Below are 21,869 nucleotides of genomic sequence, written 5' to 3' on the forward strand. Positions count from 1 at the left end.
ATTGACCCATGGAACTTTTCAATGTTCTTCATTGGTTTCAGTGGTGGGCGCATGCATTTGAAAACTCATTCTATTAAATAGTTTTTCTTGCAAACTTTAGATACTATGTTATCTCATAGACAGCATTGTTCTTCAAGACAGTTCTTAAAATCTAGTTCTTTTCAATGATGTGATGCCATGCCTTTTCAATTTGTCATTCTCTGTATAGTAAATCAGATGATTTTCAGGTTCAAAATGGCCAATAGCAGTAATATTGCAGCTCACTAATGGCAGGTTAACATAGTGAGGGATGCTTTGAACTGTTAACTGAAAGATCAGTAGTTCAAAACTGTGAGTCACTCCTCTTTGGGAAAGATAGGCCTTCTGCTCCAACATGACTGACATCTTTAGAAGCCCACAGAGGCTGTGCTACTCTGTCCTATAGGGACACTATTGAGTCTGAATTCACTGCATAGCAGTTAATTGAGGTGAGTAGATAGTGATCTTTATGTGTTCCATTTCATTTTTGACGACTTCCAGTTGTCCTGGATTCATACTGTGCATATTCAACATTCCAATGACTTGTGCATGTTAGCAACTATTTCTTCTCATTTTGAGTTGTGCTCTATCAGCAAGTGAATATCCCAGACGTCTTGCTCCATCCATGTCATTCAGGACAACTCTGCTTGGAGGCAGTAGCTCTTCCCCAGACATTTCAAGTGCCTTCCAACCTGAAGGACGCATCTTCCAGCACCATAGTCAACAATATTCTGGCTGCTAGTCATAGGATTTTTAGTGGAAATCTCTCAGAAGGGGACTGCTTTTTCCTTCTTCCTAGTCTGTAATTTTAGTCTGGAAGCCCTCCTGGAACCTACCCACCATGGGTGACCCAGCTGGTACATGGAACACCAGTGACATAGCTTCCAGCACCGCTGAAATAAGATGCAAGACACCAGAGAATGACAAACTGACAGGCAAGTGGTGAAACCATAATGGACTCTAGTAAAGATTATTCTGGGTGGTTTTAATTTCTCTGTCTATCCATCAATTCTATTCATTAGGGCTATTAGGGAAGGCTGTTTTGTGGCACTGAAAACATTATCAAGAATGGGATGAATAAGGTATGTCTTGGGATGTTAGAATTTCAAGGAGCATTTGCCATCCTCTAAACCAAACAGCTCCTGCTTGAAGAAAGTTGAAATTTAGTTGTCTAATGTCATTCAACCAATGATGCTCCTGTTTTGTGTGTGTGTGTGTGTGTATGTGAAATTGTGTCTCTTAAGCTTGGAGTTTGGGAGTTACATTTTGTAGGTGGCTGTGGTCTTTAGTTGTTGTCAAATAGATTTTAACTCATGGTGACCCCATGTCGCAGATGAGCACTATTCCATAGGACTTTTGAGCTTATAGTCTTTATGGGAGATCTCCAAGTCTGTCTCTCAGCAGAGTGGGTGGGTTCTAACTGCCAACCATGCTACCCTCAGCCAAGCATTTAGCCATGTGCCACTCAAAACCCCCTCACTGCTACCAAAGTGATCCTAACTCATCAGAGCCCTGGTGGTATAGTGGGTTGCAAGTTGGGCTGTTAACCCTAAGGTCAAAAGTTTGAATCCGCCATAGGAGAAAGCTGAGACTTTTTGCTCCTGTAAAGATTTACAGCCTAGGAAACCCAAGGAGGCAGTTTTCCTATGTCCCATAAGGACTTTATGAATTGTCCCACTAGGACTTAGAAAAAGAGTTGGCTTAAATGTGAAGTTGTGGCTATACTCACCGATGAATTCAACCTTTGCGAGTCAGTGAGGGGATATTGCAGTTAGTCAAATAACAGATCATAGAATGAAGTATCAGAATGCCAGCCAGAAAAGACAAGACCCCCAAGGAGCTGGACTGACACATTGACTGCCATAAAAGCCTGAGGCCTCACCAAGATGGTGAGCATGGCACCAAGCCGGGCAGTGTTTGGGCCTGTCATTCACAGGGTGATTATGGGTTGGAATTCACTTCAGGGTGTCTAACAACCACAACCAAGTGAATGAAGAGGTGGTTGGTGCTTACCAGGCATAGCTTAGTAAAGAGCCAGACGCCGATGCTCCATAGGTACCCACGATATATCGAACACCGTGGTCAAGCAGCACACATCACATGGAGGGATGGGTACTTCCACTATTAACTAGGAAATGAACGTCCACAGAGGTGAAACAGGCTTCGAGGATCATCTTGGATTTGAAATTAAGGTCCCTTTCTCTGCACCTCCTCTCTGAGAAACAAAGTCAGATGACTGCAATCCGTTGCCTTCAAGTACTTTACCCCTGATTTTCAATTGTGTTACTCTTTTTTCTATTCTCCTGGGGGAGGTGGGTGGGTGCATGGGGAAGACAGATGGCCAAGTGTTAGGTGGTGCATTATGTTCAGCCATTCTCAAGCAACATTTCACCCAGGCCACAAATTCTAAATACAGGGAAAGAAACACAAATCACTTTTTGAATACTAAAGAAACCCACCTTTACGAAATATTCTTCATGCCTGAACCATTACCCTAGTGCAGTTAAATGCTACTGAATCATATTTGGCTCCTGCCACTTCATATTCGTGGACGTTCAGAGCTGGAAGGTTAAAGGTCTGCAGAAGGACTATATTCCTTTAATGCACTTTAGATCCAAAGGTGGTGTTGTCGTGGGGTGTCATAGAGTTGGTTACTACTCCCGTGACTCTTACACTTTCTATTCCTGTGGCAGAGTTGAACGGCCCCATAGCATGCCCTGGTCCAAGCAGTCTTTCTGTGCAGGAGCAGAATGACTGGCCTTTCTCGCGCCTAGTTACAGGGTGAGTTTGAACGGACAATCTTTGGGTTAGAAGCTGAACATTTAACTTCTGTCTCATCCGGGAAACAGATGCTAGATACTGTATTTTAAAGTCTACCATAAAAACACAAACCAGGAAGCTTGAGTCTGATTAAGTGGGATGAAATGGAGCTCTGAAATTTAAGCCAGTCCCTCCAGGGTTGAGCCACTTCAGACAGAAAAGGTTCAAACAAAGGCTGAAGCCCTGAAGGTATGTTGCGGGAAATGACTGAGTGGGTCTCCCTGCAGTGGTGTGAAGTCATCAGCCAAGGTAATGCTTCCCAGAGGTGTAAAAGCTCTCTCTCGGTCTGTTTGGGGGGAGGGGCAGGAGAGAGAGCATAAATGCATGCATGTGGGTACTTTCCAAGTTGGTTTCTGGGGACTGGGTTGCCCAGACTACCTGGTATTGCAATAAAATCCTTGACCCCTAACCACATCCCTGTCCACCCTCCCGCCCCACACACCACGCCCTGCACAATGTGTCCTGCTCTTCTTGCGCCCCGTTTCCTCAATTTTTCTGTTGGGACTTGTTCATTATTATTGCCCAATATAGGTAATAGGGGCCAAGACCCAGTTTTCAAGGCCTGGTGAGTCCAAATGCAGTCATCACTTCGGGGGACCCGTGCAAGGGAAAGAAAAAAGAAAATAAATCCGTTTGACCCACTAATAATTTCAGTTGGCAACGCCAAAAACCCAGCCAGTTTAATTTGCAAGCTCTCATTTTTTCCTACACAGCGCCACCTACTGTCCATTTTAAGCCATCAGGAGGTTTAGTGGCAAGAACCAAAGAAAAAAGAAAGAAACGGAGAACAACACTAAGTCTAACTCTACCAGACTTTGGGTAATTGGAAGAAAGATGACAAAAGGCCGCGGAAGCAAAGCTAAGTATTTTGAGTCGTTATCTTCGCTACCTTCGTCGAAGACTTGCAAAAGGCAAAGACCACTTCAGCCATTTCCTTAGGGACTGCATTCATTTTCTTTCTTTTTAAAATACGTGCTGTTACAAGTCCTCCTGAAGCGGACTCTATTTACAATGCTCAGTGTTTGCATGTGTTTTTCAACTTTAGAAGGCCCGTTTGGGCAACGAATGCAATTTCTCTTCCACTTTTGCAGCCCACCCCAAGTAGGCACGTCAAATATAACGGGCGTTTAGACACCAGCTCAGAAGCGGATTGGAAGGGAAGAAAGGGTTAACAGGTGGTAGACTCGTCACAACTTTGTAGAGCCTGCTAATTTGAAGCGCTTTGGCTGTAGGACTACCCAGGCGACCAGGGAAAGCTCTGGCTTCTTTGTGCGTATCTCCTATTGTCTAGTAGACATTTTCACATTTATTCACCACGTCCAAGGTTCTGCGTCTAGGTAAGGAGGGCATCTGTCCCTCCCTGGGTCCCAGGACACCTCCCCGCCGAGTCCATGCTGCTTCAAATGGAGACTTCCCAGCTCCGAAGATACACAGGGGCTGGCTTGTGCCTGCTTACGAATCTGTAGAGAATCGTTTCACATGGGATGTGATGAAAAAACGGGAAACGTGTCCACTGCAGATGAGTAAACGCGCACAAGCAAACCCGTGCTTACCTTGTTTAGCGGGCAACCCGCCCGTTTCTGGGACACACACGCTTCCCCACTCTCCCTTCCCCCGGCCATCCCTTGGCCCGGGCGGCACCTTTTGGCTTTCAAGCCATTTCTTAAGCACGACTTTATCGTGACGACCGAATCCCTGTCACTCAGGCAGGAGTTTGGAGATTTCCACAAAGCGTGGTTTCCTGCTCGGCCGCGAAGAGGACCCACTGGTGGCCAGCGTCAGAGCAAGGCCTCTTTCGGCACACGTTAGCAATCGAGTTAATTGAATCCATTGGAGTTTAGAACCGGCCTCTAGCTCAGCGAAGACTTTGAATGGCCAATGTCTCTTTCCCTCTCTCCCCTCCCGCCTCCCTCTCGCCCCACACCCAGTGCCCTCCCCTCCCGGCTCCCCGGCCTGCACCTCCCTCCTCCACTCCCCTCACCCCCACTCCTTACTCCGCCCTATTAAAACACCCACCAGCCCCTTAAGTTGGAGGAGGCAGAAAGGCAACCACAGCGCGGAAGGAGAAGTCAAAACGTCTGGAAAGAATTACCCAGTCCTGGCTGAGAGCAGTCCATTGAACCAGGGACTTGAACCAGCCCCAGCCAAAGACTATCTCCCGATGCAGCTTGGGTTCTACTGAATCTGCCTTCACCCAGCTTTTTGTGATATCAGGGAAAAACAAAAACAACCAACTAAAAAACTTTTCTCAAGGGAGAGGGACTGAAGAAAAGGGGGAAAAAACTAGAAAGAAGAAAAAAGGAGAAAGAAAAAAAAGGGGAGGAAAGACTTTAGTGTAACGGAAATCGTAAAGAAAATCCCAGTGAAATTTCCTTGAAAAGTAGGGAGAACCTAACATTGAACGCTCCTCCATCCTTCTTTTTCTTTTTTCTTTTCTTAAATGTTGTTTTTAAATTTTTTATTCTTTTTGGCCGGTCGTCTCAAATTCATCTGATCTCTATTACCTCAATTTTGGAAACTGCTCGCCACCGACCCTCCGGGACCACACAGATAGATTGAAGACGACTTTATGACCAAAAGCTGAACAAGGTACGTGACCCTGGCGCGCTTTGGTGAAGGAAAAGGGTACTCAAAGAGCTTGGGAGTGGGACGAAATCATCTATATACGTGGTTTAAAAAAAAAGAGTCCCCTTTTTAAATATAAAGTTTGATGTCTTAAGATTTCTCATAGGCTGAAAACGAGGGGCTAGTTCCAACTCACTGTCAGGCGTATTAGCACACCCCCACCTGGGCCCCGCTCCCCAGAAACCCACCGCCTTGGTGCACACAGGTAACCTCCCAGCCCGGCCGTGGCGGTACATCCCGGGATGTACTTTTCCATTCCACCGGGGCTCCGGAGTTAGCAAACAAAAATGCCCACTGCGTAAGGGAAATGCATTCCGCACAGCTGCCCCTGCCCTTGTTTCCCCCACGCTACGTTGAGGACCACTCTGGCACAGCCCTGCGCGGGGCAGCTTTAAGTGCGAGATCCGCCTCTTACTTGGGATGCAAAGGGTTAAGCGATTCCGCTTCCCAGCTCAGGTTCTGGGACCCCAGAGGAGGAGGAGGAGGAGGGCGCTTGCCACCTCCCCGCAGCTACCGGCCGCGCTCGGCCACTCCCCCCTCTTTTCCGGACTTCCCCTGCTTTGCACCCCCCGCTCCCATTAAAATGTCAGGCTGGGTCTCGGCTCCGGCGGCTCCGGAAGCCCTGCTCGGGCAAGGGTCCCTGACGCTGGCGGTGGTACCGGCCGTCGGAGCCGCACCGAGGCGCGCGCATCCCCGTTCCGGGCGCGCGGAGAAGGCGAGCTTGGGTACCGCGCGCCCGCAGCTGCTCCGCCCGGAGAGCCCATTCCGACGTGGCACGGAGCACGCCGGCCGGCGCGACTTCCCGGAGCTGCAGCGCTGGGCACCGCAGCGTGGGGGTTCCAGGGTGCATCCCAGCGCCCCGCTCCCGGGATGGGGGCAGGATGCGGGCGCGGGGCAAGCGGCGGGAACTGAGCGGAGGTGGGCGGCGAGCCAGAGGCTGGGTCGGGACGGAGAATCAACACCTGGGGCGGAATTCGTCACGCGGGGTCCCGCCCAGCAGGAACTAGGGCTCCGAAACGGGTCCCAGTGAACTGAAGGGCGGGTCTGAAAGGAGGGTCTGTGTGAAGGCCAGGAGCGGGAGGCCAAAGCGGCTTCTCCCCTTGGCCACGGACAGGGCGCTGAAAGGATAATTGAGGCTCGGGCGCGGGGCTGAGACCCGAGAGGCGGCGCCGAGGGGCGAGGGCTTACGAGACGCGGGTCCTGTTACACAGCCAAGGTGCCAGCTTCCCCGCAGCGCAGCCCCCAGACGTCCGGCCGCACGGTTTGGGCGCTCGGACGCCGCGCGCCCTTGGGGCCGGCCAGCTGCGACGCGCCCCGCCCCGCCCTGCGCGTCTCGGCTCCCCACCCTTGGCGCGGATGCTGCCGGAAGCGTCTCCAGAGCAGTTAGTTGCCCCGAAACACTGGGCTCTTACAACCCACGTGGCTGGGCTGGGATTGCCTCTGACGTCACACCCAGGGCGGGAGGTGTGACGCAACAGCTCGGGAAGCGCTGATTGGCCACAAAGGGCTTCCCCCGGAGTTGGCGGCTAGAGTTCATATAGCTTTCGGCTCAGCGTTAGAGAAGTTATGTGGAGGCGGAGGCGGAGGCGGCTGGTGCTGGCCGAACGGCTTCCCTGGCTGACCATGGTCAATTTCAAGACTTGTTCTCAGAATCCTCAGTGCAATGAAGGCATCTGATCATGGACCTCTTGGGGGTGGGGGTGGGGGGTTACTCCTGATGATCAGAGCCCTGGTGCTACAGTGGTTAAGCACTTGACTGGTTATCAAAAGGGTTGCAGTTGAGGGGACAAGGGCAATGCGAGGGGCAGAATTACTCTTTCCTGTAGGGTCACCATGCGTTGGAATCGACTAGACTGCGTGGGGCAAACCTGATTGTGATTTTTAAGAAAAATGTGTTGTCAGTTCATCTGTGTTCAAAGGTGCGGATGGTGGCCGATTGAAACAATATTTTTACATAGCATGGGTGGAACAAGTATGCGCTGAGTTGGCTAACCAACTACAAGGTCCGCGGTTTGAGCCCATCAGCCGCTACAAGGGAGAAAGGTGACGCCACCTGTTCCTTTTCTCTAAAAGCCTGGCAAACCCACAGGGGCCATGTCCTCTGGAATCACGATGAATGAGATGCTAACGAGTTGTTGTTTTATCAATTATATGTGCCTATTAATTTCACATTTACAGAATTGAATGAAAATCTTAAATTCTAAACATTGTGTCATTCTGAAGTGCAGCAGTTGACACATTCATTTTCATCACTTTTCACTACACTTTTCGAAAGGGTGAACACATTTCTGCATATAGGAGCAAAAAACCCCAAACCACAAACTCACTGGCATCCAGTGTAAGTGTGTTCTAATCCACGTCTAGCCTGTGAGACAGGGTAGAACTGCCCGATGGGCTCTCAAATCTGTCACCGTGAAGGCAGCAGAAAGCCCATTTTTCCAGAGTCATCAGACTCTTCCGAGTGTTATTTTCCCATGATTTTCTGCTGGATGTTTTCAGTGATACTTTCACACGAAGAATTATGAGGAACTGATTGTAAAACAAGCAACATACTTGTGGGCTTGACTTGCATTCAGAACTACTCTCTCCATAGGGTTTTCCAGGGGGTAACCAGCAGTGCATTCAATGCACCGGCCTTGCCGTTAGCCAGCTCACTGTGCTACTTGTGTGTTTCCAATCATGGCACCAAAAATAACTAATTGACTGTCTAGGTGAACATTTGATTATTAAAACTGTAACTATACGATACTTCTTTTTCTTAATTATCTAACACTGGAGTTGAGAATATTGAGCCTTTGTGGCCTAGTGGGTTGCTTTTTGAGCTGCTAATGACAAGGTGAGCAGTTTGAACCCACCTCCACTCCTTGGGAGAAGGATGAGGCTTTCTGCTTGTAAACACTTAAAACTTTGGCTACAGACAGAGTTGGGTCTGCTCTCCCCTACAGGGTTGCTATGAGTCACAACCAATTGGATGGCAGTAGATGGGTAGTAGTGAAGTAGAGTATATAGAAAAATGTAGTTGGAGTTGGAAGTGAACTCTTACTTCACCCAGTTAAGTAACTTAATAAAAAATTCAAGGGCTTAAGGAGGCAGTGGATAGCATCAAATTTGTATGTCATTCTCCATAAAGCAAAGAAAATGTTCAGTCAGCTACCTTCCAGGAAAAACAGGGGTTATGCAGCAAATGAATAAAAAATCCTTACTGGAAAGGAAGTTAAAAGCTTGGAACATGTAGTTCTATAGAATACCACCTCATAGTATTGATTCCTGTGACTTTTTTCTCCCATATGATTTTCTTATCTGCTAAATTAAAAGAAGAGAAACAAATTTTGCTTTTATTTCCAAATGCATGTTGACATTTATTTATTATCTATTCTTGCCATTTATTATCTATTATGTGTGGGGGGCGATTTGGAGTGGGTTTCAGGGGGGCAGGGAAGGGGGACCAACAGTAGCACTTTTGATGATGGACTGAGGTGGAGATCCTCTTTTGCAAGATTATATTTTGTAGTCCAATGTTTAATCCAAGAACAAGTACTTTTGTTCCTTCACTAGTCCATCGCTAGTGGGATGATGAGTTAATGGTAAAGGAGAACAGAGCATCACACACACACACACACACACACACACACACACACACACACACACACACACCACCCAGTCTCTTTTTGGGATTTTCCTTTTATCACTGCATACCCAGGCTAGGTGGCAGCTGGGTTGGGGAAAAACTCCCTGTGAAAAACATTCTATGTCTTCAATGTGGCTTTGATCTTTCTGTTGAAGCAATTTACATAGAATCTGCATCAACCTACAGCATATAACCTTAAAATATTCAAATATTGAGTGGCATCCACCTAGGAATTCTATATCTATAACTTTATGAATTATATATATGCATGTGTATATACATATATACACACAGCTTGTGGAATAATTCCATTATCTTCTAATTCTATTTGTCCACCAACTTTTTGAAGCCCCCTCAGAGAGTTGTTAGTTGCTATTGAGTAGATTCTGACTGAAGGCTCCCTCTTCTGTGCAGAGTAGAGCTAACTGCTCCTTGGGGTTCTTTGGGCAGTGACCTTTCTGCAGGACTTCTAATGGCCAACCTTTTGGCTAATAGTGGAAAGCTTAACCATTTGCATCGCCCAGGTACCATGTACACACACACACACACACACACACACACACACAATTGCAGATCTCTGGTGGAGTTTTGACTCTGCATTGAGCTGCTAACCCCAGCTCCAAAGTTAGAAACGGCCAGCCAATTGATTTGTCCTCCCACACAGTTACAGTCTTGGAAACTTACCCAGGTGGGGAGGGGGTGAAGGGTGGGGGGCAGATTCTACACTATTGGCATCGAATCCAGGCAGCGAGTTTGAATTGGGTTTTTGGTATGTACAGTCTAGAAAAACATTCATGCAGTAACCAGTTAGATGATCAACATCACGGTTAAATATTTTATTACATTAAGCTTAAATGAAATAAATACTTATTGACTGTGCCTTAAGGGCAGATACTGTAAACAAGACCGAGTTCACACGTTGACGGAAGCTATCACACAAGAAGTGTTCTCAGAGTACTCTTTCAATCATCATATTGTAAGTCAAAATTTGATCGGGTCCAGAGGTAAATTAATTAGCTGTTGCTTATTAGATGCTAAAGTGTGATGCACATTCTACGCATGCTATATTCCTAACCCATTAAATTTATATAAATAAAGCTTGCCTCAACATGTTCAATAGGCACTCTGTTAGTAACGGGTAAGAATAGAATTTGATCTTGGACTTTCTGCGCATGCCCCTGGACTGAACTAAGCTATATTTGGATTAGCTAACTTTAATAGCAATTCAGTTTAAGAAATAATATCTAACTGAGCCTGATTTGGAAAGATTTCAGGAAGCCTCAGTACATATGAGCACATACAGTTTTGACCTATAGAACTAAATTTAGGATGCTGAATTTTAGGAATCAAAAGGGCAGTTGAGAAAACTGACATCTTAGGAATGTAATTGATTAATATAGATGCCAAGAAAGGGAAACCAGAAACCAGGAACACTGCATTCAAACCCAGCTTATCTCCTATTTTAAATAGTGTGGCTCCCGGGTCTCTGTTAGGATCACTTCCGGCGGGAATAGAGAGAAGAGGACTTTACCATCAGAAGGAGAAGTCAACAGTAGAAGATGGGAGAGAGGAGGCTCCAAGCCCACTCACTCTGTGCCCCAGAGGGTAATGTGCTAGAATGGGGGAAAGTGTTGGAATTTCACCAGTTTCTTATTCCTACTTGGGAACAGAGTGACAGGGAGGAGAAAAGACAGACAGGATGTGCATCAAGTCAACTGGAGTCATTGAAAGCTTGTTTGACTTTAAGTCAATGGTTTCCAAACTTGAATGCATATTAGAATTATCTGGGGGGAGGGATTTAAAAAAAATCCCTGACACCTTGGTTGAACCCTAGATATTACTGGATAATGTTGCCTGTGTCACAAATCAGTAGTTTTTAAAGATTCCCCAAATAATTCCAGTGTACAGCAAAGTTTGGAGAACTAATTAATGAGGACATCCATACTGTATTTCAACTGCTGGGCTAGACAGGTATTTCCCTTAGTTAAAATAACCCTTTGAGGAAGGAATTATTCCCCTTTGGCAGTGAGGAAATATATATATCGTAGCCACAGAGGGCTCCCAAAGTCTCCAGGTGCCTACGAGGAAGACTATTGGACTGGATCACGTAACATGTTCTTGTGTACTCTCAGCTTTGAGTGGCGGCAGCAGCAACATTAATAAAACCCTCAAGTGACCTACTTGAACATTGAATAGATTTCTTCTGATTCCTAAACCTGTTGTCCCTTGCTTCAGGTTCGAGTTGTCGCTGTTTAACTTACAGTTTCAAAGTGGAGCAGGGTCAGGATGAGGTAGTCACTGGCAGGGAACTAACATAATTGAATTCTAACTGTGAAAAATACATTTTGAAATATATTTTAATCCCGTAACCTAGTATGGGAAATCAGTATGATTAGCTCAATTTTATAAATGACGAAACTGTGTACGGTGGAACGTGCTCAAGTTTACCCAACCAGCAATGAAAGAGCCAAGATTCATTGCCAAGACTGAGTCTAGCAGCCAATTTTTCCTGGTCAAATCCATGATAGATGAAAGAGGTAGGACTTGAATTTGGAGTCCCTGGGTGGCAGAAACAGAAAAGTGCTTGACAGCTAACCTAAAACTTAGCAGTTCTAATCCACTCAAAGGCCCGTGGTAGAAAGGCTTATTGGTCTGCTTTTAAAAGGTGACACCCAAGAGTCAGAACTGATTCGATAGCAGCTGCTTTGGTCTTTCCTATTGGCATTCCTTATTATGTCAGAAGTCAAAACATCTGCAGATCTGGCTAATACCGCATAGATGCTTTCTCCAGTTAAAGTAGATGAGACACACACGCACACTTATATACACATATGCAATATCATGGATAATTCAATCAATTTCCATGCCCCAATTTTTTGTCCAGATTAGAACTCAGAATTGACTAGAAATGCTTATGGGATTACCTATCTTTGTTGTCTAAGGATCTTCCTACCTGGAGATTGCTGGACAAGAAATTAGAGAGCTAGGTAAAAATGAAGAAGGAAACATGCTAGGTGACAGGAGCTTTCAGGGTCAAGTGGGGCATGGGTCAAAGATAGGGGAGAGACCTAAGTCCTCTTAATCACACTGATTGTGTTCAGATGTGCTTACTCATTGATTCATAAGGTTTTTATTGAGTCCTGAATCAATGGGTACTAAGATCTGTTTGGGGCACGTGGGTGCAGCAGCCAATTGAGCCAGAGTCGTCTCTGTGGTCACGGAGTACACATCAGGCCTACTTGGAAAATAGCAGAGGAAGGAACAGGCTGCAGAGAGTAGAAAGAGGGCAAGGCTAGGGAGTTACCCCACAAGGGAGTGGTCAGCTAAGACCTGTCTGAAGGGGGATCCTTTGATCTTTGCAGTCTTTCTAATCTGATTTGCTTCCATGCCTCCCAGATCCCAAACCGAAGGGCCACCTTTTGGGAATGATGGGAACTCAAATCTCCCCTCCACTTCACTGGGGAAGCGTGAGATTTGGAACAGCCAGTCTTCCATCACCCACCATTTACCCAATGGCTAATAGAAAGCCAAGGGGCGGAAGAAGGCGCTGGTGCCCAAGGGTCTATAGCATAGAATCACCTTTGGTTTGTAAGAGCCACCGGTGGGGTCTTACGTCAGCTCCTCAGGAGAGGCAAAGATGCTGCTATTTGTCACGAGGAGCCAACGCTATTCAACACATAATTGAGGAAATGAACCTAATCACCCAACCTCCAACATGGCTTCTACTCATAGTTTTGCGACTTTGGACAGGAGCTGACATGCTCCCAGTCTTCATTTCTGCATCATAGGTCTAGGCCATTTGTAACACAAGATTAACAATATGATTTACATACCTTAAGATTCAATAAGATTGTACAATTAAAACAAAACAAAACAAAAAAAACCCATGCAAGTGAAGCACTCCCTGTGCTTAGAACATAATGAATGCCGAGTCAATGTTAACTCCCATCATGATGATAAATTGTTACATTCATTCATTTAACAAATCCTTATTAGCAACCATAATCTACTCGGTGTTGTATATCCCTGGTGTGCACAATTGAAAAGAGATCTTTGTAAAAAACAAAAATCAATGGGAGTGTGGAGCTGACATTAGGGTGCATGCCCCCACGCTCTACCTCTTTGTTGGCCTGGAAGTCTGTAGAGAACCGTAGTTTGTGAGTAATTGGAATGAAGTCCAATTGCAATTTTAAAATTAATAGGCTAATATACTGGTGGTGGGGAGCACAATGGAACAAAAGACAACGGCAAGCTTTGTATTTTGAATGTTTGTGAAGTTGTCTCTCTATGGAGTAGTGAGCTCTGAGGTTTAGGATTGCCCTCACTGTATTTCCCAGTTTAACAGCCGAGCCACGTGTCTGACCAGGAGAGTGTGCTTAGGAAAACACATCATCTGAATTGGGGATTGTCTCAAAGTCCAACACATATGGTGCCCATAGCTATGAAATCGCCCTGGGGAGATTCTAGAGAAACACATCCTGTGTGTCAGTCTCCGAGATCAATGTATTATTCCCTGCACAGAGCTGGCTCTAAGACGTGCCTTTTGCCCCCTGACCCGTGCTGAGAGGCTCCATCCGTGGCGGGCGGCAACTGGGAGATTCCCTGCAGCAACGTAGAGCTCAGTTCTCGCCTGGCTGCTGCAGTTTACTAAGGACTTTTTCCCAGGCTTCAAAAGGACGTTCTGGAGATGCCTATGACATAAGAGGGTGTCTCCACTCCAGCTGTGGCCAGCAGATGCGATGTGAGTGCTGGCTGTGTCCATGTGTGCTGATAAAAGCGAGGAAAATGTGAATAATGGAAAAGAATGGCAGGCCGGTGTTTTGCTGGCTGCGGTGATTTTAAAGACAGCTACGCACACCCTTAGGCTTCTCCATGGCAAAGTGTTTAGGTCCCCTTGAAATGTTTCACTCTTGTGAGAATGACTCACATCTTGGAAAGGGGCCGCTCCTCGCTCCTCGGGCTGGTGCTCCCAGCACCTTTAGGCCTTCCTTAATGGACCCGTGGGGAGTGCCAGACAACCCCTCCACTGTGTTAATGAAGGAACGATGATGTTGGCTTCTCTCGCCTTTCGCTGTGAAGTCAGCATTTCTCCATTCCCCAGCAGCCTGAAGGTTCCATGTGTGGAACATCAGGCTCACATATGACACAGTGTGACGCCCTACAGAGTGGCTGAACATGGGGATCACCCACTTTTGTTTGGATGTTTTTGCTTTTGTCTCCTAGGAATCCTGCTGGTGGTGTGGGTTCTGAATTTGCCTGCTAACCACAAGGTCAGCAGTTCAAAGCCACCAGCTGTGCGGTGGGGAGAAAGATGAGGCTTGCTACTCCCGAAAGATTTGCGGGCTCAGAAACCAGAGGGATCGATCTACCCTTTCGGATAACGGTGGCTATGAGTCAGAGTAAACTCATTGGCAGTGAGCCTGTTCCTTGTTCGAGGCAGCAGCGAGGACCTTCGTTGGCACAGTGTCCTCCACTGCTGGTCAAACCAACCCATTCACACCCCGGAGAAAAGGCCTGGTGATTTGCTTCTTTAGAAACCTCAGGCGAGAAAAGCCCAGTTCTCCTCTGTAACACAGTGGGCTGCCAAGAATTGAACTGACTCAATATTATCAGGTTGGGTTCTTGCTTGCTTGCTTTCTTACTGAGCAGATGCTTTAAATTATATTGTGTCTCTGGCTTTTTTCAAGCACTCTCACACACACTAGTGCACTTTTTGGCTTTGACAAACAAGACCCTCTCTAGTTAACAAAAGAAAGTGATGACTACAAGAGAGCCTGGGCCTCCGGGCTGCTTCATCTGACCTAAGTGGTTTTCATTAGGGCGAACCAAACCTTCAAGTGTATGGTGGGTAAACAAACCAGCAAGCAAACCGTACAAGCAAATGAAACTCACGAAAAGTATTTCAGGAGTCTATGCAGGTGGCCTTCAGTGGTGGATGGCGCTCTTCCATGTGCCAATTCAGAGACGAAGCTAGATGGGACTGGGTGGGACCTCGGGGAGACGTGGCACTCTGTGGTCCCCTAGTGTTGTGTGGCAAGGCTGTGGGAGGGGAAAAGATGGGAAGAGATCTGCCCTCACTCTTTAAAATCCCTACTGGAGGTGTGTCTCTCAAGTTACCAAAGGCTGGAGCCATAGCCACACCGGCTGCTCTTTGCTCAGGGGGGCCAAGGGTGCAATTGCACGAATGCTTCCTCAGAGTCTCCTGCAGGCCCACTCAGGACCCCTTCCCTGGTACAACTGCAGGGAGCAGAGCGTGAAAGAGTGCGACAGGGTGATCCTGCGACAGGTAATCCTGCTGGCCATTTTAGGTGGACATTTAATTTTTAAGTTTTAGTGTGGATTCAGAAAATACAAAGAGCATAAACAACCTTCCAAATGAACCAAGATTATATGGAGATTTCCCCCCATGGCCTCAGCTTAGTATACATTTCCTTTGAAAACAATTTGGTGTTCACAATTATTTAAATGAAATTTTAATGACATGCTAATGATGTGTCAGCATGACTAAATGTGAATTGGGTGTGAATTACTCAAGTTGGGGACCCAGATTTATGTCTCTGATAATAGGCCCTCCATGGCAAAGGAAAGCAACCAGTTTAAAGAAAAAGTAAATAATACACAAGAGGCTTACCAAGTTGCTCGTAGGCCCAGTATTAAAGTTGCTTTAGGGACAGTGTCCTACCCTCAAGTGATTTAAAACCATCTTCATGGAGGAGTACAGAACTGATTACTATCGAGGTCTAGAGTTTGTTTCAGGTTTATTCTGCTACGACTTTCGAGAAGATGGGCAACTCTACTGCTGAGATCAAATGTGATGTTATTTCCTTTATTTGATGATTTATTTATTACTCTAAAATTTTATTTCCTTAATGTATGAATCAACATCCACAAATACTTATGCACTTCGCATGCTTCAGGAAGCACGCTAAACCAGAGGGGTGTATAGTTGAACTCAGCAGGTCCCCAATGCTCAGGTTCTTGCCACCTGATGGGTTGTGACGGTTGTGAGTTGGACATCTAGAGAGGAGGGTCATTTACAGGGGATTCAATCGAGAGCTGTGCAGGCTCCCTAGAGATGGGGCGTTTTTAATACCAATCTCATTTTAGAAACATTTGAGTCTAATCACTCAGATTAAAAACTGAGCTTCCCAATATCCACCAGAGGGTTAAGTGACCCGCTCATGATCACAGAGCTAGTTTATAGAAGAGCTAGAACTAGAACCCGGGCATCACAATGTCCAGCCTCCAAAGGCTCCGTGGAAAGGGTGACGTTCAAAAGAGGCACACTGGCGTGGAGATAAAATTATAAATGAGAAACAGAGCAAAGCCTTCAATGGTCGGTGTTGAGAGTAAACTGCAGAGGTGCAGGAAAAGCCATCATCCCGGGAGTTTGGAAACTTGGTGCTCTAGGGCGACCACATCTGCAAAGCACAGGCATAGATAAGTGATTGACAATAACACAGCCATGCATTTATTCTTTAACACACGATTTCCAAGAATACATTGCACTATCATGTCCTTATTGGCATAGTCCTCGATGATGTGCTGGGAGGACACCTTTATTCCCACGATGCTGATGAGCAGACAGAAATACAAAAAGGCACTCAAAAACCACTGATTCAGAGTTGATTCTGACTCGTATCAATCATTTAGCTGAGAATAGAACTGCCCTTGTGAGTTTCCAATACCTTATTTTTCTCCTACAGAGCGGCCAATGGCTCTGAATTTGTGGTTAGCATCTCACGGTGTTAACCCACTAGGTCACCAGAGCTCCTGTGTTAGTCTGGGTAACTAAGGAAACACATCCAGAGAAATGCATATGTATAAGAGAGAGTTTTATATAAATAGTAAGTGGACATTCAGAAAGCATCCCAACACAGTGCTGTCCAAGCCCTAAGTCCAACATTAGCCCATATGTTTGACACCAATCCACAAAGTCCTCCTCCATCTCACAAAACACACTCAGTGACACCACCTGCAGAAGGAAAGCTGAGTCAGTGAATGTGTAAGCATCTCAGCGCTGGCAGAGGTCTCCACACAGCTGCTCCAGCACCCAGGGCAGCATCGGGGTCGGTCCATGCAGCTTCTCCTCAGGGATGTCTTGCAGGAAGTGAGCCTTGCCAGCTGAAGCAGGGAACTGTTTAAGGCAGCTACACCCTAAGGCGACCATCAGAAAGCAAGAGACCCGAGAACTAGAAAGGGGAAGCTCACTGAGCCATTTCTCTCGCTGCCCTTTAATTAATCCCACATGTGTTTATCGACCGGGTTGACACAATAAACCTTAACTATCTCAGCTCCCTACAACTCAATTCCTTCTGCAGTCTCGTGGGTACCGACTCCTAGCGATCCTGTCGGACAGGGTAGAACTGCCCCTGCGAGTTTCCAAGAATATAACCCCTTATGGGAGTAGAAAGCCATGTCTTTCTTCCATGGAGCTGTTGGTGGTTTTGAACTTCATAACCACAATGCCATCAGAGCTCCCTACAGGAGGCGCTCTTTTGCTAACAAAAAAATGCAGACTTAGATCTGGGTGCTTCTGGTCCAATCTGACCCATGATACTGTGTACGTCACAAGTGTATGTCACATGTGGGGGATCAAGACTGGTTAACCAAGCCTATCACTTTGTTCTATTACAGATGCATTGTGAGAGGTTTCTAAGCATCCTGAGAATCATTGGGACCACACTGTTCGGAGTCTCTCTCCTCCTCGGACTCACAGCTGCTTATGTTGTTGGCTACCAATTTATCCACACGGATAATTACTATTTCTCTTTTGGGCTGTATGGTGCCTTTTTAGCATCACACCTCATTATCCAGAGCCTGTTTGCCTTTTTGGAGCACCGAAAAATGAAAAAATCCCTAGAAACCCCAATTAAGTTGAACAAGACAGTCGCTCTCTGCATTGCTGCCTATCAAGAAGACCCTACCTACCTAAGGAAATGCTTGCAATCTGTGAAGAGGATCACCTATCCCGGCATCAAAGTCATCATGGTCATCGATGGGAACTCGGATGACGACCTATACATGATGGACATCTTCAGTGAAGTCATGGGCAGGGACAAATCTGCCACTTACATCTGGAAGAACAACTTCCACGAAAAGGGGCCGGGTGAGACAGAGGAGTCCCATAAAGAAAGTGCCCTCTACGTCACCCAATTGGTTTTGTCCAACAAAAGTATTTGCATCATGCAAAAATGGGGTGGAAAAAGAGAAGTCATGTACACGGCCTTCAGAGCCCTGGGACGGAGTGTGGATTATGTGCAGGTAGGTCTCCACATCACCGCCAGTGCAAACATACATTTCAATAAAGCCGCTTTTGTATCTCTCCCAGTCATATGCTATAGCCCATCCTGGTCCCTTCTGAACACAGTGCTTCTTTCAGTCCATTTGAAAACAGCAGGACTGTTGAAAGCACAGTTGGAAAGCGAGTGAGAGGAGAGAGAGAGAGAGAGAGAAAATCTTGTGAAACTTCTAAGACTGTCTATGAAAATGCTTAACTGGTTCAGCATGATTGGTTGGAAATCAAGATTATTCTGAACATGAATCCCTCCCTCCCCTTCCTTCTTCCCCCTTTACCTTTTCTGCCCCACACCCTTGTGCCAAGACAAATCCCACGTCATTTCCCACACTCTTAAGACCTCTGGTCTGTCCGCCCACGAGAACGGGTCTTGAGGAAGTCTGCTGACAGAAGGGGGGTTTAAAAAATGGTTTGGTTTAGTTTTGTATTTTAAAGAGACGTGCACCCGTAAGGGAGGAGAGAGCCATTCTTATTTTAAAAAAGGAAAACAATTCAAAATCGAGAGGGTGAAGCAAAAAAAAAAAAAAAAAAGGGGGGGGGAGGTGAGGTGGAATAAATCCTCAGAGCAAAGTTAGTAATGTTTACTTCACTCCCTGAACAGCATTACCTCACTCAGTGCACTTTGACCTTTGGTAGCTTGGGGGTGGGGGGAGGGTGTTTGCTTGCAGAAAATTGAGACAGGTTGTGTTCCCCATCAGTTCCCTGGCTGTTCACGTCCAGGTCTCTGCTTGCTGATTCTTAAGGGTGTTTCCTTTTTTAGGGTACTCCTTGTGCCCCTGTGAGCTTTCTTAGTTATATGTATGTGTCTGCAGATCCTTTCACTAGCCTTTTGTCACGATCATGTCAAGAAAAGAGAAATATCCTAGTTTGAGAAAATCCACAAGGATGCCTTTTCTCTCCCTTTGAAAGTAAAATCCTAGTTTCTGGCAGTCTTAAGCCACACAAAGTCCCTGGGTGGTGCAAACCATTAAGCTCTCAACTACTAGCCAAAAGGTTGGTGGTTTGACCCCACTCTAGTGCCTCTGGAGATACATCTGACGATGGATCTGCTTCTGAAAAGTCCCAGCTCTTGACGGCCCTAGGCAGCAGCTCTTCTGTATATGCAGGTTGCCATTAGTTGGAATTGATTCAAAGGCAACAAACATCATTAACAACAAACTGCCCCCCACATTACACCCCGTGAGTCCTTTGCTGTAATAGGTAGGAATGGACCCTGGTGTTTCTGGTCAATGGATTCAAATCTAAGGATAGGCATCGTGAGGTGTTTGACCTTGATCCAAGACCACCTCCTTGAGCCTGTTTTCTGGATAGAGGAAGCTAATTTCGCAGGAATTTTGGGGTGATCACATCAAGTAATATATTTAAAGTGCTTAACAAAAGATGTTGATGGCATTGTGGATGCGATTGTGCTTTTTCCTCTTAATATTATTGCTATGCATCTAATGGAACCATTGGAGGTTCCAACCTTCTCAGAGCTGTGTCAGAAGAAAGACCTGATCTACTTGTGGAAAGTCGGCTGTGCGCCACACCGTGGAGCACCAACCCACTAATGTACACGGGGCTCCAGGCATGGGAATGGATCAGACAGTAACTAGTTGCTGATTTGACTTTTTTTTTTAATTGCAACCCACTGCCATCAAGTCAATTCCAACTCATGGCAGCCTTATGCAAGGTTTCCTGTACCAAATATGTATGCGCACTCAGCTTTCTCTTTAGCCCACGGAGAGGGCGCTGGGTTTGAGCCACCAGCCCTGTGGTACTAGCCAAATGTGTAGCCTAAAGCATCATCTAGTTTTCACTGGGGAATCGGAATACATACTTATTCATTGCCACTGTAGGATTAAGTGTAGCTGATAATAAAGAAATTCGAGTTTTCTTCAGTTGATGCAAAATGGGATAATCATGTCATTTCTTGGGAAAATGACTGAGTTTCTCAAGTGTCTTCAGTTTCTCAATTGGCACTCTTTCACAATTAAGGTCATTCAGGTATGACGAGGCACTTGGTGTTTACACAGTGCATCGTCAGGCCCACACGAACAATGCCATATTTTTGAAGGAAGGGATGGTTAATGAACACATAGCAGGTCTGAAGAGTGATGTTCTGGGCTAGCCATGAGAAAACATCTGTTTTGATCATTTGCTTTTCATTCTAGTTAAAATAACTGCTACATTTGTCATCCATAATCATACCCTCATTATGTGCTTTTTCTTTTCACTTTCTGTTTAAATTTTATTTTCAAACCTGCTTCTCCCAACCCCGCTTCTCTCTTCAGTCTTGTTTTGAATGTTTGTTTATACCCTTGGCCACTTTACACTGTCAAGGGCGAGAGCTCGACTCTTCCTTCACAGTATGGAGAAGATGGAGTGGTGGGATTGCCTCTTTCTATAGAAGCTTCTGAGTACACTGAGCTGAGCAGTGGCAGATGATACCGTCTAGACATCTCTGGGATTCTCAGCTAGTTCCCCAAACTCAAACAAGTCTGCACACCTCTCGTCATTTCATAAGGTTTAACCTAATGCACTCTTCTCTTTGCTGGACGGAGGGTTCTGAAGCTGCTGAGCAGGGCCTCACAGGAAGACAAAGAGGAGAGAAAGTGGAGGGTGTTGACTAGTGAGCATTTCCTGTGGTCAGACTTGGAGCGCAGGTTGATCAGGAGAAGGAGGAGGAGGCAAAGTTCACGTGTAATACACTAGAGAGATGGGTGCTGGTGCAAGGCATTGGCCTGTCTTCCTCACACACTTGCGAACCTGGCAGGACTAGGCCGCTCAACTGTGTGGGGGAGATGGCCAAAAAGATTTCAAGTTGCAGCTGGGTCCTTGGCACAGCTCATGGCTCTTCAGTTGACCTTGAAGAGATGACTTGATTATTGTGTTCCTATTATATCATTCCTTCACCACTCCAAGGGCCCTACCCAACCCCTCCCTCCTTAACTCTTAAGAGATGACCATGCCTCCTGCTGCAGTAGGTTTCTACTTTCAGAACTCCTAGTTCTGAAGGCTCTCAGCACCTTCTTTACTCACCCCTGCCTGCAGTTTCAAACTGACCTAACCTCACTTCCTGCCTCCATGGTAACCGTTCTCCCTTCCCTCTGAGGCCCTCTGGGTCAGCCTTTATCACTTGCTTACACCTCTCCCACCCGACCCCCCATGTACAGCTGCTAGCTGACAGGTTAGAGGTTTGAGTTTACCCAGAGGCACCTGGAAAGAAAGGCCTGCAACTCTCCCTCCTCCCACAGAATAGACCGTCGAAAACCCTGCAGCTCAGGTTTAATTCCGATATCCTCGTTATTGCCTGAGTTAGAATCAGTGACTGTGGGTTCATGATTCTTTTGAACGTGAAATGCAACCATTTGGAATGAGAGGCCTCCAAGGTGACACACATTTGGTCTCCGATTTCTCCACCTGCACTGTCACCTTTGTTTGGCACCCTGTCACTTGCGCTCATGGTCCAGCCTTCCTAACGGGGGACAGATGACTCCT

General features: G+C 46.3%; 1 protein-coding gene across 1 annotated transcript in view; it reads left to right on the forward strand.

Moving 5' to 3' along the window:
* The first annotated feature begins 4,845 nt into the window (after positions 1–4,845).
* Positions 4,846–21,869, forward strand: part of HAS2 (hyaluronan synthase 2) — a 28,648-nt gene continuing 11,624 nt past the window's right edge. The window contains exons 1-2 of the mRNA XM_075549315.1: positions 4,846–5,427; positions 17,729–18,355. Coding sequence (XP_075405430.1) covers positions 17,729–18,355 — 627 coding nt within the window. The 5' untranslated portion in view covers positions 4,846–5,427. The remainder of the gene's footprint in view (positions 5,428–17,728; positions 18,356–21,869) is intronic.

Source organism: Tenrec ecaudatus, chromosome 5 (assembly GCF_050624435.1).
Source record: "Tenrec ecaudatus isolate mTenEca1 chromosome 5, mTenEca1.hap1, whole genome shotgun sequence".
NCBI lineage: Eukaryota > Metazoa > Chordata > Mammalia > Afrosoricida > Tenrecidae > Tenrec > Tenrec ecaudatus.